At 39.4% G+C, this 24898-nt stretch overlaps 1 protein-coding gene across 8 annotated transcripts in view; it reads right to left on the bottom strand.

The window, feature by feature from the left end:
* The window catches only part of LOC119255682 (disks large homolog 2), an 811058-nt gene that overhangs the window by 48962 nt on the left and 737198 nt on the right, over window positions 1-24898 (bottom strand). For all 8 annotated transcript variants that reach the window (XM_054699571.1, XM_054699570.1, XM_054699569.1 and 5 more), the window contains one exon: window positions 21593-21668. In XM_054699571.1, the coding sequence (XP_054555546.1) occupies window positions 21593-21668 (76 nt within the window). The remainder of the gene's footprint in view (window positions 1-21592; window positions 21669-24898) is intronic.

Consider the following 24898-nt stretch of genomic DNA (forward strand, 5'->3'; position numbering starts at 1 on the left):
AGCAAATATTCAGGCTCAACATGCTACAGAATCAGGAGAAGAGACTCCTGCCCTGGCCCCTCCTCTTGATACAAGTTTAGGAAAGTCACATTTCCGGCCCCGGTGTCTGCTGCTGCTGCTGTCAGCTAGGGAGGTAAATGAGGTGATGTCAAAGGTCCTCAACACTAAAGTTGGTTGTTCTTCCTCCTTCTGCCTTTTCCCTCCTTCCCTCGCTTTTTCAGTGAGGAGAAGTCCTTAGCTTTACCTTCCTGGAGAGATGACAGCTTCAGGAATGAACACTTTGCGCCTTGCCCCCCATATCTGACGGGACCAGTGCATACGTCACTGTGGACCCAGTGCACAAGAGGTCGCTTGCAGTGTGTCTCAAGAGTGACTGAGGACAAACCAGGAAGGATAATACAAAACTGCATTCTCTGTAAAGTTGTGTCCAGTTGAATAATTCCACTTCATGCTTGAATGGAGTGAGGGGTAACTTACCAATGGAGGCAAACCCATTGCAGCCGAGGGGCTGGGCCTCTCATCCCCGTTTAACTGAACAGATTGCAGGGATCAGGGCTCTTACTGTCCAAGAAGAGTTTGCTCTCGTGGCAGGAGAGCGGAGAAGTAGGACAAGGACACAGGTCTCTTGTTTTCTGTCTTGGGCACGTCTGTCCAGCCCACACTGCGCCTTCCATCTCCACAGTGCCATGGACGGCCTGCCAGCACCAGACGCGATGCCTTTTCTAAAATAAGCAGAGCCCCTCAAGGGAGTGTATCTAACACAGTTTAATGTGAAAGGATGTAAGTGACCCCAGGATTTCTCAATAGTTCATCTTTTGGGAAGAGAAAATTGAACAGTTATCGCTAAACTCAAATAGTAGCTGATAAACATGCAGGTTTTCACTTGGCAAGGATTTCAATTCCCACATTTCAAAGTGCAGAGATAAAACTATGAAAACATACATACCTATCTCAAAGGACTAAAATACATTCAAAAGCTTCAACACTTCTCTCTCTCACACACGCACACACATATGTGTACTTTCTTTTTTTTTTTTTTTTAAAGATTTATATTTTATTTATACAAGAACTGGGGTACAGGCCAGAGGCGTGGGAGGGCGAGAGAATTTACCAGAGATAGAGCGGGGAACAGAACAGGTAGATGACCAAAAACACTGTTGAGGGGAGCAGCAGGCGAGACAGGAGAGGTCTGCCTGGCCATGTGGGAATCTCCCTGGCCGGCCAGGAATCGAACCTGCACTACAGAGGCTGTGGACAACTTCATAGTGCAGCGCTCAACCTGCTGCACCACCAGGAAGGCCCCCATATGTGTACTTTCTTATTCATGTTCGTGTCACAGCTATTTCTGTGTTAGAAACCCGTGTTGACTGGGTGAGTCTGTCACTGTAAACTGTTGTCATGTAAAGTCAAAGGGAATGCTTCCTGTCCCACCCTAGCATGTACCAAGAAACTTTACACTCATTCTTGATCCCTTACTTGTGCATTTCTCCCTCTTTTCTCCATTCCTTCCACTACTGTCCTGGTTCCAGGGGAGTAAATTTTGCACCTTGTGTGGACAAACCATTCACTTAACAACCGTGTTCTACTTGTGAGAAATACACTTGCTCCCCTAGTACAGTGCCTAGGAAAGAGTTAGTGTTTAATAAATTCTCAATCTATCCCAGGGGCTTAAATATGCAGATGTTAGTAAAAGATACTACAATTGACAATAATATTGATTTCTTGATGATTCCAAAGGAACGGGATGCTAACACCTCCACTTTAGGCTATTGCAGCGCTAAATGAAAGCAGGCATGTAAGGGCTTAGTTAGCCATGGCAACTGCTCAGCAGATAACTATTTTTTATTTTACAAGCATTTATTATTCTTGCCAGACATTGTACTAAGGGGTCCAATGACAACAGCGTCTGGTGTAAATCAGAAAAAGGCACTTTCTCTGAGAAGAGGAATCCAGCCTGGTTGTGGCTGGACGATATGTGTGAAGGGGATCTCTCCTCATATGTGCCCCGTACCAAAACATGTCTCTAATCAATCCTGGCCACACCAAATGAGCTCAAGCAAACCAGCGCATACCATGTCATACTTGGCAGTGGTGGAAGGACTTTTAACAAGTCCTGAGGGCACTGGGGAGGAGCCAAGGGCCCTGGGGAAGCTGAAGAGGGCCCAGCGCAGGCACAGTGCTGGCTGGGTTGTAAAGAATGAGTAAGTCATTGTCGGGTGGAGAAGTGGTAAAGCTGAGTTCAGAGTTCAACAAGGGATGCAAAGGCCTCCCTCACTCCCCTCTACAATTCTGTGTGACCATGAACTGGTGAGGAGCTGCAAGGAGAAATATAGGATTAGGGGGAGGGCGGGGTCAGAAGTGGCAGGAATGACAGGCAAGCGGCAGCCCTGACTGGTGCTGGTGGAAGCCCCTCAGCTGCATTTCGTCCTGTTGAAGGTCTACTTCCATTCAAGAAATAAGCAATAAATGAGGAGTACAAGTTTCTTACAGAACTCACCTGTAGAGTTCAGAAATCATTCTTTTATCATTTAATTAGTAACTTCAAATATTTGGGTTCTAAATTCTGACCAAGGAGAATTTTCTAGCTGCAAGAAAAGTCACCAAATCCACCCAGCAGCATTTTGCACACTTTCATCACAAGGGAGAGCTTACTCACTATAAAATGAAAACAACAACAACAAAAAGCCCTTGGGTTTCATAGGCCTCAGCAGACTAAAAATAGCAAATTAACTTTGATGGTGGCCGACAGGGCTGCTGCTCCAGGCAGACCCGCCCTCGGCGCCCAGCACTCCTCGCTGTAAGCATTGCCCAGGGAAGCCAGCAGGGAGAACTGTCAAGTCTGGATTCAGCCACAAAGATGTCTAGAGTGTCATAACTGAGGCCTGTAATTATTTATTCAACAGCTCCTAAGGGGTCTGTGCTGAGTAAATGGTGAGGAGTGAGACACAGCCTGTCGCCTCCACAGTGGCTCCATAAAAGTGGCCTCACACCTTGTACTGCAAAGAAATGGAGGTGAGAGAACTGAGTCTCCCCCTAAATCCCCGCAGATGGAGCTTAGAGGAAATTTCCACACAGCAGCCTATCATGTTTATACTGTGGGTGAAAATTTAGTATTATTAAGCATCATTCACCATATTAACATAGTGATTTTGAATTTGTTGTTATGAAATATGTCCAGAGCCGCCTGGAGCTTGCGCCCTGTTGCGCAACACACGTGCCATTAATTAAGTTTTGCTTTACCGTTTTGCCTGCTGAGAAACCACAGGTGTTTCCTATTAATCAAATGAGACTGGGAGGTACGATGGGAGGAGCTCCCAGGATATAAGAAGAGAACCACGAGAAGGTCAAAAGGTTATCGCAAGAGGTTACCCGAGAGGAGCAGAGAGAAGGTCAGGGAAGGTAGAAAGACAGCAGGGAAAAGTAAAAGAAAGGAAAAGGAAAAATAAAGAAGTAAACGCTAGCGTCAAGTTGTCTCAAGCCCCTCATTTCAATCCTCAGCCCTTCTCTTTTCGTGCCTACGAATCCCGCGGGTCGGGACAGAAATAGAAATACCAAATACAACATTTGATGTGCCAATTTATTTCAATTTTATAGATGTAAGAGTTATGAGCACAAGGTCTTAGTATTTAATTTTATGTTAATATATACTTAGGGAATGCTGTCATAAAAGGATTTAGTCAAGCAGGGGAGACTGAAAGGACTATGTTCTTTAAAAGAGGCCTTTATGTAGCTCTTACCTCACAGGTTATTAGACAATTTAATGAGAAAAGGCCTTATAGTCTATTCCATAATCTTCAATACATGTCATATTACTATCACATTTTCAAAATACTGATCAAAACCAAATTCTTTATTTACCAAATGTGAACTTTGCCTATTACCGAGAAGGGGGTAACCACAGAAGTTCAGTCAGCTCTTGAGGATCTGCTGGGGAAAGGAGAGCACCTTAACTTTATTTAACAAAGCAACTATTCTGCTAAGTAGCAATCACTGATTCATGTTTCTTTTCTTTTTTTTTATATTTTATTTTATATAATTCTTACATCATTTTTCATTTTTGCACAATGTATGCATTTTCATCTTGGTTATATTCCCCATACAATTGCACCCCCCCTTATTTTGACCCCAGTCTCTCCTCTTCCTCCCATCCCTGTAGTGTATCTCTCTTTTATAGTTGCTTGTTGATTTTGATTTTTTTCTTTATTATAGTTATTCTTTTTCCTGGTCCCTTACTTAGGTTTTCTAGATTCCTGCTATGAGTGAGACCATCTGGTATTTTTCTTTTTCTTTCTGGCTTATTTCACTGAGCATGATTCCTTCCAGCTCCATCCATGTTGCTGCAGATTGCATGAGTTTATCTTTTTTGATTGCTGAGTAATATTCCATTGTGTATACATTTTTCACATTTTTTTTTTTTAGGATTTATTTTTGTTTATACAAGATCTGGGGTACAGGGCAGAGGTGCGGGAGGGTGAGAGAATTCACCAGAGAAAGAGTGGGGAGCAGAACAGGCAGAGGGACAGAAGACACTGCTGAGGGGAGCAGCGGGCGAGATAGAAGAGGTCTGCCTCACCATGTGGGATTCTCCCTAGCTGGCCGGGAATTGAACAGGTACTGCAGAGGCTGCAGACAACCTCATAGCATTGCACTCAACTCATTGCACCACCGGGGAGCCCCCATGTTTCTTTTCTTGACTGTAATTTGGACTTGGGCTTCTAGCAGTCCACAAGGGCCTTCAGGCCTGGAGAGTAGCCACAGGGTGCCATCTCCAGAGAGGCGGTGTGACCAGCTCTGTCACTCACAGCAAATGCCCCTCCAAATTCATCATAATGTTAATTCTTTGACACAAAGGAGTATAAGCCTAGAGAAAAACAGTGGCTTCTTGGACCTTACTGGAAAAACAACCATTCACATCAAGGACACACTTAACGTTTTCAACAAGTGGTAGTGAAATATATACAAAATTCATGAACTTGTCAAAATATGAAAGGCAAAGGACATATATGTAAGATTCTTTACAAGTGAAATAAGTGCTAACTTATATTGACAAGTGCTTGTGATACATTTGAGACATCCACCAGGAAAGTTCTCACTTTATAGTTGTGTAACTCAAATTTCTCAGGACTCTATAAAAGAGGGAAACTGTTTGCATCACAAATTACTGCTACTAACAAATAAAAGATGTTTCTCAGAGAGGCCCCAATGGTTAATGCTGTATACTAAATGCCCTTGCTGCTGTGGAAAAGAAATATTTTTCACCTATTTTCCTAAATGGACTTCAAACGTAGAGAATATGATAAATCATAAGCCTTAGTCACAATATGCTTTTCATTGTTTCATGCTCATAATAAATCCTAATATTTGTAGAGCACTTTTGTACATTATTATCCATTTCTTAGATGAGGAAACAAGATCAGAGAAAATAAGTGACTTGCCCACACTCCAACAGACAAATGCTGTCCTCTGGAGATATACGAACACTCTTTCATTTCATTAACAAAAGTTAGAAGGTTTCTTCCATGTCTAGCACTCAATGTTCAGTATGTGATGAGTGCCAGGGAGGGAGGCAGGTAGATAGCTGCCTAGTTATCAAGATACAGTGAGCTACACATGGATAATTTTCTTGAGAAATATAATTTTGATTTGACAGATAGTCTTTGTACTATGCCTCTTTAGGTTATGTTTTCTTTCATTTTTTTTTAAAGATTTATTTTTAAAATTTATTTATACAAGCACTGGGTACAGTCAGAAGCGCGGGAGGGTGAGAGAATTCACCAGAGCCAGAGTGGGGAGCAGAACAGGTAGACTGACCAAGTACACTGCTGAGGGGAGCAGTGGGAGTGGCAGGAGAGGTCTGCGTGCCATGTGGGACCCTTGCCAGCAGCTGGGGATGGAACCGGTGCTGCAGAGGCTGCGGGCAGCTTTGCAGCCCAGCGCTCAACCGCTGCGCCACCGGGGAAGGCCCAGGTTATGTTTTCTTACATTTCAGTGAAGCATGTTCACAGCACGACTTTGACTAAATTTACAGGGATTAATTGGCAGATCTCAGATGAAATGGCCAATAGAACATCTAGGATTGCAGTACTCGGTCTCTTGATTATCTGAGAGGAACATATTATCAAGAGGGCCAACTAGCAGGAAAGTCAAATCTTTCCTAGACATTCGATGTTTGCTAAAAACAAGTCAAAGGCTCACGTGCTGTTGTTTCCCTAAGCCCTATCTGAGTGCTGGACATGGAAGACTCCTTGTAAACTTCTGTTAATGACAGATTGTTCAGAAACCTATGAAGGACCTAAAGAATAGCCACCTCTAAAATTTTATAGGGACACTCAATATCCTCTACTATGGGGCCTCAAGGGCCATTTCCAACCTTCCCTCACTGTACCCCATGACTCCCCATGTGTTTTCTGTGTTCCAGTCAAATGCAATGCTTGCTGGTCATCAGACAGCCTCTATTCCTTTACTTTTGCTTATACTATATTTTAAGTGTAAAAATGTACTTATTGTACAGTTATTGAAATATTACTTAGTCCCCCCCGAGATTTAGCTAAAATGTTACCTCTTCTTGGAACCGTCCCTTAATTGCACTCACTCAGAACAGGCTCCCTTTCTCCTTAGATTCACCAGTGTACATGTCTCAGTAAACTTTTTGCCTTGCACAAAAGCTGTATACTGTCCACTCGAAGGTAAGCTCAGGATAGTAGTGGCGGAGTCTTCCTCATCTAGGTCTCCCCTTTGTGGTCAGAACAGTATCCTGTACATAGGGGGAGCCCAAAACTTACTGACTGAAATAAAGGGAATACCCTTAGTTCAAGAGGATCAAACTTCCTTCCTTCCTCCCTTCCTGTTAGCAAATCTTTGAGATTTTTTTCTATATTTTAAAAAAGTTTGTATGTATTTTACATCATTCTTCCTTTTTGTACATTGTACACTTTCTCCTCCAGGTGTAATCCCTGTATAATTCTCACCACCAGTTCACCCCTGCACCATCACCATAGTCCCTTGTGCTCTTCCCTCCCCTGTTTTCATCTCTCTCCCTCCCCCTTCCCTGCAGAATGTTTCTTATTTATAGTTGCCTGTTAATTTTGTTTGTTAATTTGTTATATATTTTTTCCTGACTCCCTTATGGAAAATAATCTTTTTTTAAAGGTAACTCTAAACTGTTCAGTTCTCCATTCACAAACTACAGGAGAAAACATGTGGAATGTGCCCCCCCAATTTATGTAACATTTTCCTTAATATATCACCTTCTTTACTCTCACACTACTTAATTCAATAATTATTGGTCACATTCCAACATGACATAGTCGCATTCCTGACCTTCAAGGAACTTGAAATCTACACTCTAGATATTATTATTGCAATTACAAAGTTTCAGAAAGAGAGGCTACCGGGTCCAGATAACATAGTTTGAAAACTAAGAATAAAAATCAGGAGTCTAAATTCAGAGCCTTATTTTTAATGAAAAAGCAAAATAATTAGGCACCTTTGTGAATATTAGGAATGTACTGGAAGTTATTGTTGAAACTTTTTAAATGGTCATTAGAAGAGATTTTCTACCCATATGATTGGGATGCTTCTGTATCTTTATCTTGTAGTATTGATTTATTTTTTTTAAGATTTATTTTTATTTATTTATACAAGCACTGGGTACAGTCAGAAGCGTGGGAGGGTGAGAGAATTCACCAGAGCCAGAGTGGGGAGCAGAACAGGCAGACTGATGAAGTACACTGCTGAGGGGAGCAGCGGGCGGCAGGAGAGGTCTGTGCGCCATGTGGGACCCTCCTCCGGTGGCCGGGGAGCAGCTGGGGATCGAACCAGTGCTGCAGAGGCTGCGGGCAGCTTCGCAACCCAGCGCTCAACCGCTGCGCTACCGGGGAGGCCCATATTGATGTTTTAACTCTAAATTAATTAAATACTTATGTAAAGTTAAACGTACAAGTTGTAGGGTGAGACCCTGGGCCTTTTACCTTAAAGAACCAGGGTAAAGGAAGCTCTGTAGTGAATCAGAATTTATTCATGAATAGCTCCCAAAGTAGAAATCAGTATGAGCCAAATTTTCTGAATAATTACTTAACATCCTGAATTAATAGTGGGAAGAAAATTTAACAAAAGCTCAGTGTTCTCATTTGATGAAACTATACTTGCTATTTATATTACTACAAATTATATATCTACTATTTATATTACTTTATCCCTAGTACCACTAATTGAATAGATAGAAATAGCTGCACTAATACCATCTAGAATCAGTTCACATACAAAAATGCCTTAAAAGTAAATCACTGTATTTTGTTTGTACAATAATATGTCATTATACAGGGCCCAGCTCCACTATTTACTAGCTCTGTGAGTGTGGGTAGATTATTTATCCCTTCTAACCTTTAGTTTACTCATCTTTATAATCGGCATATTAAGACTATCTACCCTACGGGGTTACTGGAAGGAGAAAAGGAGCAATATTTATAAAAATAACCTGTAGGAAATCAAGCAGCTTAAAGATGCCCAAAGTAACGGTGATACAGGATGAAATGCAGTGTTTGCCAATGCAATAAGGTGAGATCAGGTTACTTTTGAAATTTCCCCTGAGTAGTCACACAACTGGGTGAGAACACACACATGGCCTTTAGCAGTCACAGACAAGGGAAAGGGTGTGAGACTGAAATCAGTCCTGTGACCGACCACAAAAGTGAGCAGGCACATGGTCAAGAGCAACCCTTCTGTATTGGGACTTGGTCAAAATTTTAGCGACTCTCCGCTACTCTCTATTTAGTTAATGGGGATTTGGAAACTAAGGTCCAGAATGCTTCTAGGCAATTGCTCATTCTAACCTTTATAAGGGGGAAGACTTTCAGATGCATGTGCATGTCGATAAGAGATTGACTATTTCATTTTTTAAAAATTGTGTTATTTTTATTGAGGTGACATTAGTTTACAACTCCGTGTACGATTTAGAGGCACAGGTTCACGGCTCTGGAGATGCAGGTCACCACACACCTACCAGCGAAGCACACATAATCCTCCATCACAATCTATTTGGCCCTAACTTATCTTGGCACCCACCCCCATCCTCCCCCCAATTCTATGTCTGATTTCTAGTCTAGGACTTATTTTGGTTTACATTTGTTTTATTCCTTTATACCTCACATGCGAGTGAAACCACTGGGTATTTGTCTCTCTCCTTATTCCGGATTTATTTCTTTAGCAGAATCCCATCCAATTGCATTTATGTTGTTGTAAATGGCAAAACTGCACCTTTTTTTAGAGCTGAGTATTCCACTGGGAATCCAAACCACATCTTCTTAATTCACTTTTTTTTGGTTTTTGGCATTAGGTTGTTTCCATAACTTATCTGCTGTGAACAGTGCTAGAATGAACACAGGAATGCATATATGCCTTGGTTTTGCATTCTTCAGATAGACACCAGAGGTGGAACTGCCAGATTATATGGTAGATTGATTTTTAATATTTTGAAAAACCTCCATACTGTTTTCCATAAGAACTGGAGCAGTCCACACCCCCACCAACAGTATACAGGAGTTCTTTTTTCTCTACATCCTCGCCGTGACTTCTCACTTCTGGCCTTTTAGATGTGTATCATTCTCACAGATGTTATAAGTTATCTCATTTTAGTTCTGATTTGCATTTCCCAGATGATAAATGATGATGAGCATATTTTTCATATATTTGCTGCTATCCGTATGTCTTATTTGGAAAGTGTTTATTTAGCTTTTCTACCCATTTTGTGTGTGTGTGTGTGTGTGTTAGTTGAATGTTAGCCAACATATAAAGTACAAATATTCTCTTCAATTTGATAGGGTGTCTTTTCATTTTAATGATTCTTTGGCTGTGCAGAATTTTTTTTTTTTTAGTTTGATGTAGTCCTATTCATTTAGTTTTGCTTTTGTTTCCCTTGCCATTGTAGTGGAGTTCCCAAAGATCTCTGAATCTCATTTCTTGGAACATTTTGTATTTTTCTATATATGTTATGGATTCAGGACTTGCATCCAAGTCTTCAATCTATTTTGAGTTAATGTTTGTGTGTGCTGTGAGATACCGGACTAATTTCATTGTTTTGAATGTGGTTGTCCAGTTTCCCTGGACCACTTATTGAAGAGACTTTCCTTGTCCTGTTGCATTTTCTTGAGTCTTATCGCAAATTTACTCTATATAAGAGTGGGATTATTTCTGGGCCCTCAATTCTACTTTATTACTCTGACTGTCCAGTTTTATTCCAATACCATCCTGCTTTGATTAACATAACTTTTTATAATTTGAAGTTCAGGAGTGTGATATCTATGCTCTTCCTCTTTTTCAAAACTGCTGTGGTCTTTTGTGGTTTCATATAAATTTTAGTCATATTTGCTCTATTCTTTGAAGAATGCCATTGAAAATTTGATAAGAATTCTATTCTCTACTAGCCTGTAGAGTTTCTGTTGGAAAAGGTGATGAAACCCTGATGGGAGTACCTAAATAAGTTACCTGCTTTTCTTCTCTCACCACTTTCAAAATTCTTTCTTTGTCTTAAACTCTTGCTAGCTTAATGATCATGTGTCTTGCCTTCATTTAGTTATCTAAATGAAATATACATATATGCTAAAGAATACAAATACATACATACATATGTATCCTACATATATATTATACCTCTTTTTTCTCTCTTCTTCTTGGGCCCTTTGTATATTACTCTCTTTGAGGTCACTGATTTGATTTTCCATTTGATATATTCTACTTCCATAGCTTTCTTAAGAATTCTTTAACTCATTTATTGAGCTCTTTACATCCTGAATCTCTGCTATTTTCTTAGTGAAAGCTTTAATTTCTACCTACTGTTCAATAATTTGACTTCAGAAATCATTTGTTTTTCTGAGTTTTGTTGTATCTCTTTGATCAGCTTTTCTGAGTTCTCTTGTATCACTTTGACTTGCCTTCTTGAATTTTCTTCTATCTTTTAAATTTTCGTTGTTATAGCAATTTTGAACTGTTCATCTTACAGGCAGATAAAATCTTCCATGTCTTTGTGGTTGGATTCTGGAGAGTCATTTTCTCCTGTGGTGTCATGTTCCATTGAGACCTTAGGTAACATGTTATATTTTTTTGTCTGCCCATTTTGGCACTTTATATTTCTCTATTTATCAAATACCTGTAGCAGTTACCTAGAGTATTGAACTACTTTTACTTTTCCTGCAAGAGGAACAGTGGTTTTATTTGATTGTTTTTATTTACTTTTGAATACTTGAGTTCTGTTTTTGCAGTTTCAGAGACAACAGGGAGTGGGAAGTGCCTGGTACAGTCCAGCTGCTGGTGTGACTGTGTTAGGAGATAGGTACAACTGGTTTGTGTTTGTGGTTCTGTGGCTATCCTTCCTCTCTGGGGTTCCAGATCGCAGACTCTGTAGTCTGCGTACTTCACATGGTCAGTACCGGCCCCATAGGGGGAAGGAGTGGGTGTGCTGGAATACCATCTCTGTTCTCCTTACTGGGGACCTGGCCTTTGTTGAACACCCCAGTCCTTTCAAGTGAAATTTCCCCTCATGCAAGGGTATATGCCTCCACACCACTTCATCCTCCCCTCCCCAGTACCCTTGGTTGAATCAGCACCCCTGGCATCTGTGTCCCTTGCCCTGGAACTCAGCCTCCAGGTATTTCTTTCCAGCCACCTCCTGTTCAAGAAGCGCAACTCCTCCCTGTGTCTCTGTGCAGTCTGTGTTGGTCTATGATGGTCAATGGATGCTTTGGTTTCACCCCAGGCCAGAGGGCTCTTAGGATGTAGTTTTCCTTTGGTTAAATATTAGATGTTTCTCTGAGGAGAAAACAAGGAAACTTGTTGCTAACTTGATAATGTTTTCCTTCTGTCTAATGTTTCTTGGTACTTTAAATATATTATTTTTTATTATCTTAAAATTACTATTCATTTTTATATATGAGGCAATTGAGGGTTAGATATACGAGAACTCTTATAGAAGTTGGTCATTCTTTCTGATACTAAATCTTTCTGCTATGCTTGTATATCTCAAATTTAGCAAGCCTATAAGAAGTCTCTGTGGAATTTGTTAATAAACAGCTTTCCTATCAGCCTCCCCAGAGAATCTGATACTACAGAATTGGGATTGAGCTGGGCATTTCCATTTTTAATAACTAGAAGGAAGGTACTTCAGGCTACATATTTTTTTCCTCCTAAATATTTTCTCTTGTCTTTCCTCTCTATAGTTAGTCCATATTCTTAGGTCAAGCCTTTTCCATGTCTTATCTGCATTACTGAAATGGACCCCTGCTTTCTAGTATTTCTTTTATATATTGCAGTAGAGTGGTCTGCGAAAGCTCTCATCTAACCATGCTAAAATCCTCCAAAGTCTCTCCTTTATAATTTGATTCCCTACTTCTCTTCTGCCTACTCAGCTGACAGTTGCAATTGTCCCTTATCCAAGGCTTTATTGTTGCAGATCCAATTACACATAATCGACCATAATCTGAAAACATTAAAAACAATAAGATTTATTGAGAGAGACCATATTCACATGACTTTTATTGGGATACATTGTTATAATTCTGTTTCATTGTTAAATATTTCTTCCTGTGCCTAATCTATAAATTATATTTTATTACAGGTAGGAAAAAATGTAGAATAACAACGTTTAGTACCAGCCACAGTTGCAGGCATCCACTGGAATTCTTGGAAGGTATGCCCTGTGGATGAGGGGGACTATTATACTTATGCCTTTATATTTAAGTGACATTAAACTTCTTTGCTTCCCTGAACACCCTGCTATCTCCTGTCTTTACATGCTATCCCCTCTGCTGACAATATTTTTTCTATTCCTTTATACCTGGAACCATGTCTTGATCATAGTGTACTTACACAGCTTAAATCAGAATCTGGCTCCATGTTTGTCCCTAATGAATCTCTGAAAATTTCAAAAGGAGGAGAGCACAATAAGTAAGTGAATTTATTGTGTTTCAACTTACTACACTCCTTCCAATGTTAACTGAATGGGAGCTTTAGTTTAATTAGACAATGAAAAAAAATCACATTGGTTTCAAAGTTGTTTTTTTTTTTTTAATTTCACAAACTGAACTTTTTTTTCCTGCTGAGGATGAGATTAACTAAACACATTCAAGTGTCAACATAAAAGACAAAAAAAAAGTGTCTTAAAGTATGTTCAAGATTGAGAAGGGAGAACTGTACCAACTAAAACACATTGCAAAACATGAATATGTATGTGTGTGTGTAGTGAGCAGATTTCATCAAATTACACTAAATTTGTTACAGAATTCTGCAGTAGTTTTTGGACCTGGGGGGAGGTGACCAGCAAGACATGAGCATGCATAAAAATAGATAAATAGCATGATTTACTCTCCATCTACTCCTTAGATAAGCAGTTTCTTCATCCATAACTTGACACACCATGGGAGCTTAAATGAAATAATGTATTATTATTCATTCAAAAATGCTCATTGCGTTCAGCTGGGTTTCACAGTCCTGCTAGGGACCCTCCTTACATGTATTAAAGAAGGAAACTAAATTGTAGACCCCTCTGAGAACATCTGTAGGAAGCCATTAGCACTTCTTTATCAGAATTTTATGTTGCTGCTCGCAAGTTTCCCAGTGACATGGGAGCTCAAGGTTTGAACGAATGTAATTATCACAGTTAAAAGAATATATAATGAGTTAGCATTATTCCCCAGGCATGGCTGTGATACTGCAGAATTCCCTGGACATAACCCTGTCTTTGTTTATGTAGAGATACTATTCTGGTTAAAATCGCACTGCCTGCAGTGCGGGGAATCACTATAGAAAGACAGACAGTAAGACTAGTAATGACACTGCTCAAGGGCCTGGAATAAGGAAGTGATAATGAAGAACACAAGGAGTTTATGAACTTCAAGGACAAGTATTGCCTTCCTGATGCCCAAGGACTAGGGCAGAGGGCGCTCTGACTTCTCCTCCTTGATCTAGGTCATCTCTGGACATTTGAGCTTTGACCTTAACTCTAGTCACCCAAAGACTGACTCAACTAAAGAGCTTTCTTTAAGGACAGTAATGATTTTTCCTTGAGATTGAAAATGTCACTTTGAAGTGATCACAAAAGCAATTCCTATAATTTATCCTGGGAAGCAAACCTAACTCCTATCTGTGGTAACAAAACACTATCAAATGACTTTTTAAATAAATGACAAAATGGCAGGTTGTTACAACTCTCTGTGTGTTTCAGAGGAATGATTCTCTGTTTCTTCACTGGACATTTATAAGAATATGCATAGTAGAACTGAGATTTCTCAATTCCAGCTGCACTGAGATTCCAATGATCCTATTAGCTTAGCCCCATCCCTGCCCCCACACCATCTCTCAATAGCCCCTCTTCAAGGAAACTCAAAGCTCTGGAAAAAGAAACGGAATATTATTAAAGGCCATTAGGTCAGTGATGACTGTCTCCCCTGATCTCTTTAGCAATAGTTTCCTATTTACCTTGCTTTTAGCCACTGTTTTAAGTTTAGATTCTCATTTAGAATACCACAATAGCTTTTTCAAGCATCTCCCATTGTCAGTCTTTCTTCCATTCTTTTTTTTCCATGGTTGCCAGATGGATCTCAGGGGAAGAGATCTCCTTATCCACTTTTCTTACCTCCAAGAAGTGCGGTTTGGGTGGCCAGTATGTGTCTGGTAGATACCAGGTAGGTATTCTGGGCATAATTATGAGTAAATTTGGGTCCTTGTTTAGATATCCGGGCAATGATTCAGGGTTCAAAGCCAGGGGAAATCACTAGGTCTGGTTTGGCCCCAACCCTTAAAATCTTCATTATCTACGTGATAAATTAAGTTTCCTGGAAAATTTAAATTACCAGACATGACTTAGTTCTAATTTTTCAGTTCTGTCTCTTTTCATTATCCTTTGTCAATGTCTGTTATAAAAGTACACCGTGTTTTATTTCTATGTACCCTGGGTCCTATTCCTATACCATCTCTAGCCCCTTGAAAAGTTTACTAATTCTTCAGCCATCCTCTCCTCACTCCTTAAAAGTCCTTCAATTTTCCAGCACATGAAACTTCCTGTGAATTTCCAAGCAATTTTTCTTTCGCTCTTCTTTGGGATTAAGCAATTCCCTCCCATGAGAAGTTGTTTTTGCCATTGGAATCCCAGATCCTCAGGGCAGTGACCGCAACATCAGTCTTGGTCCACATTGGCTAGCAAGCTGCCTGGCAGTGACATCTAATGTAAGGTTATTATATGACTGAATTTACCAAAATTTGTCCCCTCATTTTTTCCTCCCCTCATTTTACTCTGAGAGGCCACAGTGGAGAATGTGCAATGCCAAGAACCACCGAGTAATGTTCTTATCCAGAAAGATGCACAACGTTGAGAAAACCAGTTTCCATCCTTCAGGAATTGAGTCTATGCTTAAGTTAGTTTCTGACAAAGATAACCTCAATTTAATTTACTTCTTTCATTTTCTTAAAGCACATAAGTGTGACGTCATTTTCATAAGGAAGAATACCGTATGTAGTAAACAAATTATGTGTTTTGGAGCGAGTCAGACATGGGTTCAGTTTTCTTCACATCTTTAAGTTTCAGTTTTTCTATATGTAGAAGGTGGGAATAAATGGTGGCTTCCCAAGATTTTTTGTTATGGCAATAAAGAGATGTTTGTAAGCTGGAAGAGGGTTTTTATTTATGGATACTCCTACTACTTTGAATAATATTTCACCTCTCTTTTGTACCAGTCTGTAAAGAAATAGGATAGTTATTTATTCATAATCTACCTCACTGTAGACAGGATTTACAATATGAAGGGGAAACTTCAACGTTGCACATTGCTGACATTTAGTGAGAATGCTGAAAATGCTCTCATATGCTTCTTGACATATTTTCCTTCTTGAAATTACAGGGATTCTAAGTTAAAACACTATTTAGCATAAATCACTAACTACTCAATTTTTTTTTCAATGGAGAACAGCTCAATTCTGAAGATCATGAAATTCATAAAATGTTTCAACAAAATGGCAAGAGGAGGGCTTCCCCGGTGGCGCAGCAGTTGAGCGCTGGGTTGCGAAGCTGCCCGCAGCCTCTGCGGCGCCGGTTCGATCCCCGGCTGCTCCCCGGCCACCGGAGGAGGGTCCCACATGGCGCGCAGACCTCTCCTGCCGCCCGCTGCTCCCCTCAGCAGTGTACTTCGGTCCTTCTGCCTGCTCTGCTCCCTGCTCTGGCTCTGGTGAATTCTCTCACCCTCCCGCGCTTCTGACTGTACCCAGTGCATGTATAAACAAACAAATAAATAAATAAATAAAAAAAAAAACATGCCTCTATTTAAAAAAAAAAAAAAAACAAAATGGCAAGAGGAGATTGATGAATGACCAAAGAAATTAAGGGTGTGATTTAAGTTTTCACTGGAGAATGGCTTGAATGGAGACTCTTAAGTAACATAACTGATATTCCTAGGGAAGCTTGCCTGCACTGAGATCTGGGGAACGGAGGCAATTCTTAGAGACCCATCGAAACAGATGGCCATTTTGAGCTTAGGGGTCTGGTAAATTGGAATTATCTGGGTATCTGGAAAATTGTCCACTTGTCTTTGCATGTGCAGACGCAGACTTTGTGAAGTCACATGGAGTGGGCAGAAGGCCACAGAGTGGGCATTTCATTTGTAGCAAATGTGATCCTTTAAACGAAGAGTTTCAGATTTCCTTGTGGAAGCTCTCAGAATTCATTAAGTGTCAAGGGTCCTATCTGTGCTCCCTCACCAACTTCCTGACCTAAACCTTCCTTGCCAGCTCCATTTGCGACAACTCCCATGATATCACCCACGCCATCCACATGGTGCCACTGGTCGTCCGCCCTTATTCCAACATGCCTACTTTCCACATTTGTGTTTACACTATTTCCTCCATGTGGCAAATTTTTACTCAAACTTCAAGGTCTTGTTCAAATATCACCTCCTCTTTGACTTATCTCCTTCTCCAAGGCATATTTATAGTTGTCCCTTTCTGGGCTCTGACAGAATAAGGTACAAGGTGAAGGAATTGGGAAGGCAAACCTACTGTCAAAATGATTGCATTCTTGCACTTAACAGCTGTGAGCTCTTAGGCAAATTAGTTCATCCTCCCGAAGCTCAGTATACTAATATTTAAAATACTATTAATCCTCTTCATTTATGGAGATCATCATCAGTACTGAATTGCTATCATTTGCCTGCCTATCTATTTCTCTTTGTGAGCTCCTTGAGATGAGAGATTGCTTTTTAAATTATTTTTGCTGTCCTACAAGGCACCCAGCATAGCACCTGGTGTTTTGTAGCACTCAAAGCTTTTAAAATCAATGGATATTTCTGAAGAAGTAAGTCAAGCCTTGATAGGCCGCTGAAAGTCTAAGTTCCCTCTGAGTGCTCTCTGGTCATTCTTATGTCCATTAATTTGAGTTTTCATAGCTCTTGTACATACTGTTAATAAGACTCTTGTCACAATCTGCTTCACACAAACTAATTGATTTCTAAGTACGGCAGTAACAATGCTGTAGAAGTGCTAGCTAATGTTAAAGTTATTTGAAATGCCTGATTATCTTTCTCATTTCAAACAGTTTTTCTTCTCAGTTTAAAATGAGTTTCCTCCAAGATCCCAAGGGCCTTTGTAACAATGACATAAATTGTATAGTCTTTGTCCTTGATTCAAAGTGAGTGGCATCTCCTGACCCAGCTTTTCCAATTTTCCACTTAGTTGCTTTTTCCGTTCTTCAGTGCACTTTCTCTTCATTGTCCTCTGCTTTCTACTTCTTCTCATTGCTGCATTATTCTCATGGGGATTTGGAAAACTTTGGCTTATTATGTCCTAATCCATAGACTCATGGGGAATTACTGCCGAAAACCATCTTATAAATTGTTGAATCCAGGGACTTGAAATAAAGAACCATTCCCTATGTCATATTAGGCATGGCTAATCAATCACAGCATTTTTTTCCCCTTGCTGAAGTCATAAATGACCTGGGAATCATTTTCAACACAGCACTTCAGGTAAAAAGTATCAATTCATTAGTCTATGTAGGAGATGACCTTGGTTGCCATCCCTGATGTAGTTCAAAGCCAAAGAACAGTAGTGACTTAGTAATGAACTGAAATCAGAAGCTGGGGGACTTCACCCTCATGATGCTTAGTTCCATGTTTCCCTTTGCACACAGCCTTGTATGGTAAATGGTTTTCAGGCTTTTCTGCCCTCCCGACATTAGCATTGCAGAACTGATGGCAGGTACTGCAGCTGTTACATTGTTATACTTGGTTGTATTGTTTACTTCTGTGGGCCATGGCTGCTGCATGGAGATATTCACTATGAGAAGCAGAGGCAGGAGAGAGAAGAAAAGAATGCCAGAGAGCCCAGTAAAGAGAGAAGATTCGCACCGGGCAGGGAGGCCTACTGGCCTCCGGGCCCCCCAGCACCCCTACCTGCCGCGTACCTGGTTGCTGCACTACCTGTAAAAGCTCAATAAAAGCCTGAGAAACCCACTGAGGGCTCCAGGACTCTACTTCACCCGTCTGGCCTTCTCCAATCAGAGAAAACCAGCTCTGTGCCCTTCCTGCCACTACAGAGGTACTGCCTCTCCTGCAATCATCATTCAAGTCCTAGAATTGATATTGCATTCATTAGCACATACATAGTTGTATTTTACATATATGATCAAAAATCAAACCTCACATGGTGGGAACTTATCTGGACTCTCGTTGCTGTAATAGCTCTTGAGGAGAAAGTCCTGAGTTACTCTTTGTACCAGAAGTTCTACCTCTGTGTCTGGCACATCACAGGAATTCAACAAAAATTCTCTGATATATGTATTTACAGGTAAATACATGAAACACACAAGCTTTCCAGACATACATCTCGCCAAGAAGCCCAGAAAAATCCTATTACCTTACATATAAGTGGCATTCCACACATAGAAGAGTGTCACACATGTTTACATAAATTCCAATGTTCCATGAATGTTGGAGGTGAAAGTAAGTTATATGTCAATGACTGCACTGCCCAGTGATATTTTTACTTGAAAGTTCAGAGGGTGTTCTTGTGGCTGGGGGTTCAAAAGTCCTGAGAAATGACAACTTTCTTATTTTTTTCATGGTGGCATCTACTGACCATAACTTGTGGTCCTGTGTGATGCTCAATGCCAGAATAGGCAGACAGAAAGGTGAGAAAAAAAGATAAAGAGAAAAAAAAATTAACAGAAGTGGGGATAGGTATCTTATAATAGCAATAAGATATTAGTACTATCATTTATAAAAAGATTTAAAATCTACATAACACACAGCTAGCATCATATTTAATAGTGAAAGATTGAAACCATTACCCTTAATGTCAGGAACACGACAGGAGTAACTGCTATTGCCACCTCTGTCTAATATGGTACTAGAGTTTCTAGTCACGGCAACCAGGCATAACAAAGAAATAAAATTCATCCAGATTGAAAAGAAAGATTAACAGTCTCCCTTTTACAAACATGATCTTACATATAGGAAATCTTGAGAAATTTATCAAGTAGCTATTTGAACAAATAAATGGATTCAGCAAGATGGTAGGACATATGATTGATACACAAAATAAATGTATTTCTATATACTTGCAATGAGTAGTCCAGAAATGAAATTAAGAAGACAATTCACAAGTGAGAGTGAAACTGGACTCCTACTTCATATCATAAACTTACCCAAATGTAGGAGGCTGAAATTATAAAACTCTCTAGAAGAAAATATGGACATAAATCTTTATGTTTTTGGATTAGACAATGGTTTCTTAGCTATGTCACTAAAATAAAGAAAACATAGATAAACTGTAATAAATGAAAAATCCCTCTTGCATCAAGGATACTACCAGGGAGTGATAAGAACTCACAGAATGGGAGAAAATATTTTGAATGTATTTATTCAGTAAGAGATTAATATCCAGAATATATCAAGAACATCTGCTACTCAACAGCAGCAACAAAACAACCCTATTTAAAAAATGGGAAAGGCCTCTGAATAGACAGTTCTCCAAAGAACATATACAAATGGTCAACAAGAACATGAAAAGTTCTCAATACCACATAGTCACCAGGAGAATGCAAATCAAAACCAAGAGATATCACTTCGGACCACCTGGGAAGATATATAATAACAAATGTTGGTGAGGATGTGGAGAAACTGGAACCCTCGTGGGAATATAAGTTCCTCAAAATGGTAGTTTTTTTTTAATGAAATTTTATTTTTTTTTTTAAGATTTATTTATTTTTATACAAGAGCTGGGGTACAGGGCAGAGGTGTGGGAGGGTGAGATAATTCACCAGAGGCAGAGCAGGGAGCAGAACAGGCAGACAGACTGAAATACACTGCTGAGGGGAGCAGCGGGCTAGACAGGAGAGGTCTGCTGCGCCATGTGGGAATCTCCCTGGCCGGCCGGGGATCAAACCCGCCCTGCAGAGGCTGTGGAGAGCTTCACAGTGCTCAACCCACTGCACCACTGGGGAAGCCCTCAAAATGGAAGTTTTGGCAGTTCTGTCAGTTCCTCAAAATGTTAAACATACAGATATCATATGATCCTGCAATTCTATTCCTAGGTATATACTCAGTGGAAATAAGAATATATGTCTATGCAAAAATTTGTATACAAATGTCCTTAACAACAGCATCCATAATAACCCCCAATGGAAACAACCAAATGTCCATCAACTGATGAATGAATAAATTAAATGAAGTATATCCATATAATGGAATTCTACTCGACAACAAAAAGAAATGAAATACTTATACATCTTCTATAATATGGATGTACCTTAAATACATTAGGAGAAGTGAAAGAAGCACTCACAGAAGACTGCACAGTGTATAGTTCCATTTATGTGAATTATCTAGAATAAACAAATCTATAGAGACAAAGGAGATTAGTAGTTGTTTAGGGCTGGGTGGGGACTTGGGATAAATGTGAAGTAACTGCTATAGGGTTTGTTTATGTAAATCCTGAAAAACATGTTTTATAATTGATTGTGTTGATGGTTGTTTAACTAAATATACTAAAAATCACTGTGTTACATGCAATAAATTTGTGGATTCTATGTTATGTGTGTTATCCTTCATTAAAGTTGCTATTAAAAGATACATGTGCATTGAGTGAATATTTTCATTTTGGTGATTATATTTTATTTAATTCTTTTCTATGTCTGTCACAACAATCCATGTATTCACTTAGATGACCCTAATGCACATTCCTATGACCGTTTTCTTAATTTTATAAAGTGTCACAGAATAGACATATTTATGATGAAATCCAGTCACTTAGAATATTTCATTTGGAAAAAAAAATTAAGGATATGAAAACACCTAAACTGTCTTTTTTTCTTCTTCATTGCCGTCATTACACCATCATCATTAACTCATCATTTCTGCTGACTACTAGCAATTTTATCCTTGATATTGAATAAATTTACTATAAGTCTACTGCATCAGAAATTGCATCATTACTTCTAGAAATAAATTTATAACAGTACTTTACTGCCTGGTAGCTCCATAATTTACCTGCTACTGAAAGCCTAAGTGTTAATTATAGTTAAATCCATGGCAACAGATTTTAATTTTGTTGTACCTACCCCTTTGGAATCAATAACTCCAGGTTTTGCATTAAACTTCACTGTCTTCAATCTGGCACGTTCTTTTCTTTCCACCCTAAAGAAAATTGAAAATAGTCAATGGCATGGCAAGGCATTTATGATTAAGCTCTTGTTAAATGAAGAAAGCTTTGTCCTTTTATAGCTCAAGTGAAATGGATTTTGAGGTGAAAGCCTTCCCAAAATAATTTATTCATATTTCAAGAACCTTTAAAAATGTTCATGCCCACTGATACAGAATCTCCATATGTTAAGACCTGTGCTAAAGTAATAATCAGAAAGGCAGATACAGATTGAGATAGAGGGATTTTTCACCACACTGATGTGTTTGCGACATCTAAATAATATACTAAATGTCTCAAAAAATAAAATACATTTATATATTTAAAATGTGTTCTGAAATATTTCTGTTCCTTTGTTCAATATAAATTTCTTGGCATAAAGTCTCTGATACTATGTCCCTTGAAATTTCTGTGTTACATGGACTGAACATCACAGTATTTGGAAGAAACAAAGACGAGAAATATCAATTTTGCTATTAAATGTCTGAATAATCAAAGTAATTTTCAAGCAATCACACTTGATAGAGATGAGCTCATACAGTGGAGACTGAGTAAACTTCTTTCTTTCTTCTCTCTTCACTTTCTACTCCTTCTCCCCATTTCTTTTTATTTCCATTTTCTTCCCTTTAAGAACACTCCCCACGAGACCAAATGTAATAAGATAACTGAACTTTCCCTATTTAAAAAAATTAATATATTGTTTTTTTTTTAAAGATTTATTTTTATTTTTATTTATACAAGCCCTGGGTACAGTCAGAAGCACGGGAGGGTGAGAGAATTCACCAGAGCCAGAGCGGGGAGCAGAGCAGGCAGAAAGACTGAAGCACACTGCTGAGGGGAGCAGCGGGTGGCAGGAGAGGTCTGCGCGCCATGTGGGACCCTCCTTGGTGGCCGGGCAGCAGACGGGGAGCAGCCGGGGATCGAACTGGCGTCGCAGAGGCGCGGGCAGCTTCTCAACCCAGCGCTCAACCACTGCGCCACCGGGGAGGCCCAATATATTGTTTTTTGATTGTAATTAGATACCCCACCAGATATTGCCACTATAGTGCACCCACTACCAAATCACCCATGGTCCACCACTAGAGTCCACTGTACTTCCTCTCCTCTTTGTTCAGATGCCTCCCTCACCCCTTTTCTGGATGCTTCAGTTCCTTCATCAGCTTTCCAGGGTTAGTTTTTGAATTTTTCTTTTTCCCCAACATCCTTCTCCTATCATTTCTGTAGATTCATCATTTTACCTCCAACTTCATTCATTCATCACTCACTGAGTGCTTACTGTGAATCTCGCAAGCAGCTAAGGAACAAATTACACAAACATTTGTGATGCATGACTGCAATGAGTACCCAATTATGCCCTCTTGGTAGAAACAGAGACAAAGTAAAACCAATAATGTTGCACAATGGAACTATGGATTCAATGCGAGAGTATTTATCCATCAGAGAGTAAAGAGGGGTGGAAAGCATTTGGGGTTGGCTTCTTGGAAAATGTGCCAATTTATGTGAGATGTGAGCATGAGAAAGAGTTTGTCAATAGGAAAAGTTATGAGAGAATTTTTCAGACGGGGAAACAATAAGACTCGTGACCCTAAGATTTGGACTAGTTAGAGGATTACAGGAACATTCTGGAACAGAGAAGGATGAGAGGCTGGCGAGGTGATGGGAGCCCATCCACACTAATGACTTGGGTTTTCCCCTGTGGAATCCTTCTATGTCATTCATTAGAAGATATAAAACAGGGATGTGATACAATTTTAAATAAATTTAGAATTTTAAATAAATGACGGGTGGGAGAAGATAGACTGGTGGCAGGAAAGGTCAGGAGGAAGCCAGCACTATTTATTAACTACTATGGTAATCCAGGCAAGAATCATGAGAAATGGTAATCAGATAGAGGAGAGGTGAGGGCTTGAAAACTATTAGGGAAATAAAATTGGTATTATTTATGCCTGCTGGCAGGCTGGGCTTGAACATGAAGGAAAGAGGGGAATTTAAATACCTCTCTGATTTTTTTTTGGAGCCTCTCCAGTTAGACATGATCTTCCTCAAAGCCTTCATAGCTCTTCCTTTCTTCCTCAAAGCCATCATAGCTCTTATTTGAATTTCTATATTGCTATTACCTTTTTTTTTTTGAGTTTGTTTAGTGTTCTATCGCACATACAAGGTTGGATGTTCCTTGAGGGCAAGCCCACATATCACTGCAGTGTCATATAGCTAGTCTTCAAGAAATAGCTTTGACTAAAATAATATTTATTGCATTGTCTTAACATGAATTTTTTGTATAAATATGGTTATCACTAATTTCAAAAACAGGGAAAGAAAAGAGAAAAAAAACCCTGACTCCATAGAAACTTAATGGTTTATGAAATCTAAGCTATTCATAGATCAATAATTGACAATATAGTCCTTTCAAGCTGAGAGCTCTTTTGTGTTTCTAGCTGAAACACTGTGAAGATCAGGGTTTCTATAGTTACAGAACAAAGTTTCAGATTATATTCATTTCTATGTGAGAGTAGAATATTTGAATGGAAACATCTGAACAAAAATATTCAAATCTAATTTCAGAGATGAAACCAAGAAGTTCCACTGACAGCTTCTATTTGTACGACAGGCTGGAAGGATAGCATGACTACAGAAAAGACACCAAGTGGAAGGGTGCTCACTAAGAAAACTGCTCGGAGCTTCTTCACCTTTTCTCAGCATTGAGCGTAGTGCAAATGTTAACTCATATTCATTTCTTTGAATCCTTCTAAAGCTGCTGTTATAGCACTGTGTCAGTCCCAGCTTCTGTGCACTAACCTGGTAACTATGGGAAACACTAGTACATTAGATGAAACCAAAATGATCATATCATGCACAGAAGTCATGGCTGTTTTGATCAATCTATGCAAATACATTTTACATAAACCCACAGACCTCACATGGGCCCCATACGTAAATAATATTAAACTGAACTTAGTATTCTTTTCTAAGAATTGCTTAGACAGAACTCTAATATCTCCCCCGGTTTTAAGTTCATCCTTCTTAGATTTCTTAAGAAATGTTTCTTTGAGGCCACTTTTAAGAGTTCATTCTTTAATCTTAAGAGGGCTGCAAGGAATGTTGTCATAAGGGTGGAGAGACAGAAACACATATATACACATATGCATACATATCTACTATTTGCTATGGTTTTATTTATCTTCAAACAGGCAATAGAAAAAGTGAAAAAAGAAAAAAAAATCAAAGC

This window comes from Talpa occidentalis, unplaced genomic scaffold, assembly GCF_014898055.3.
Source record: "Talpa occidentalis isolate TD23 unplaced genomic scaffold, MPIMG_talOcc4v2.1 talOcc4.3, whole genome shotgun sequence".
Classification (NCBI taxonomy): Eukaryota; Metazoa; Chordata; class Mammalia; order Eulipotyphla; family Talpidae; genus Talpa; species Talpa occidentalis.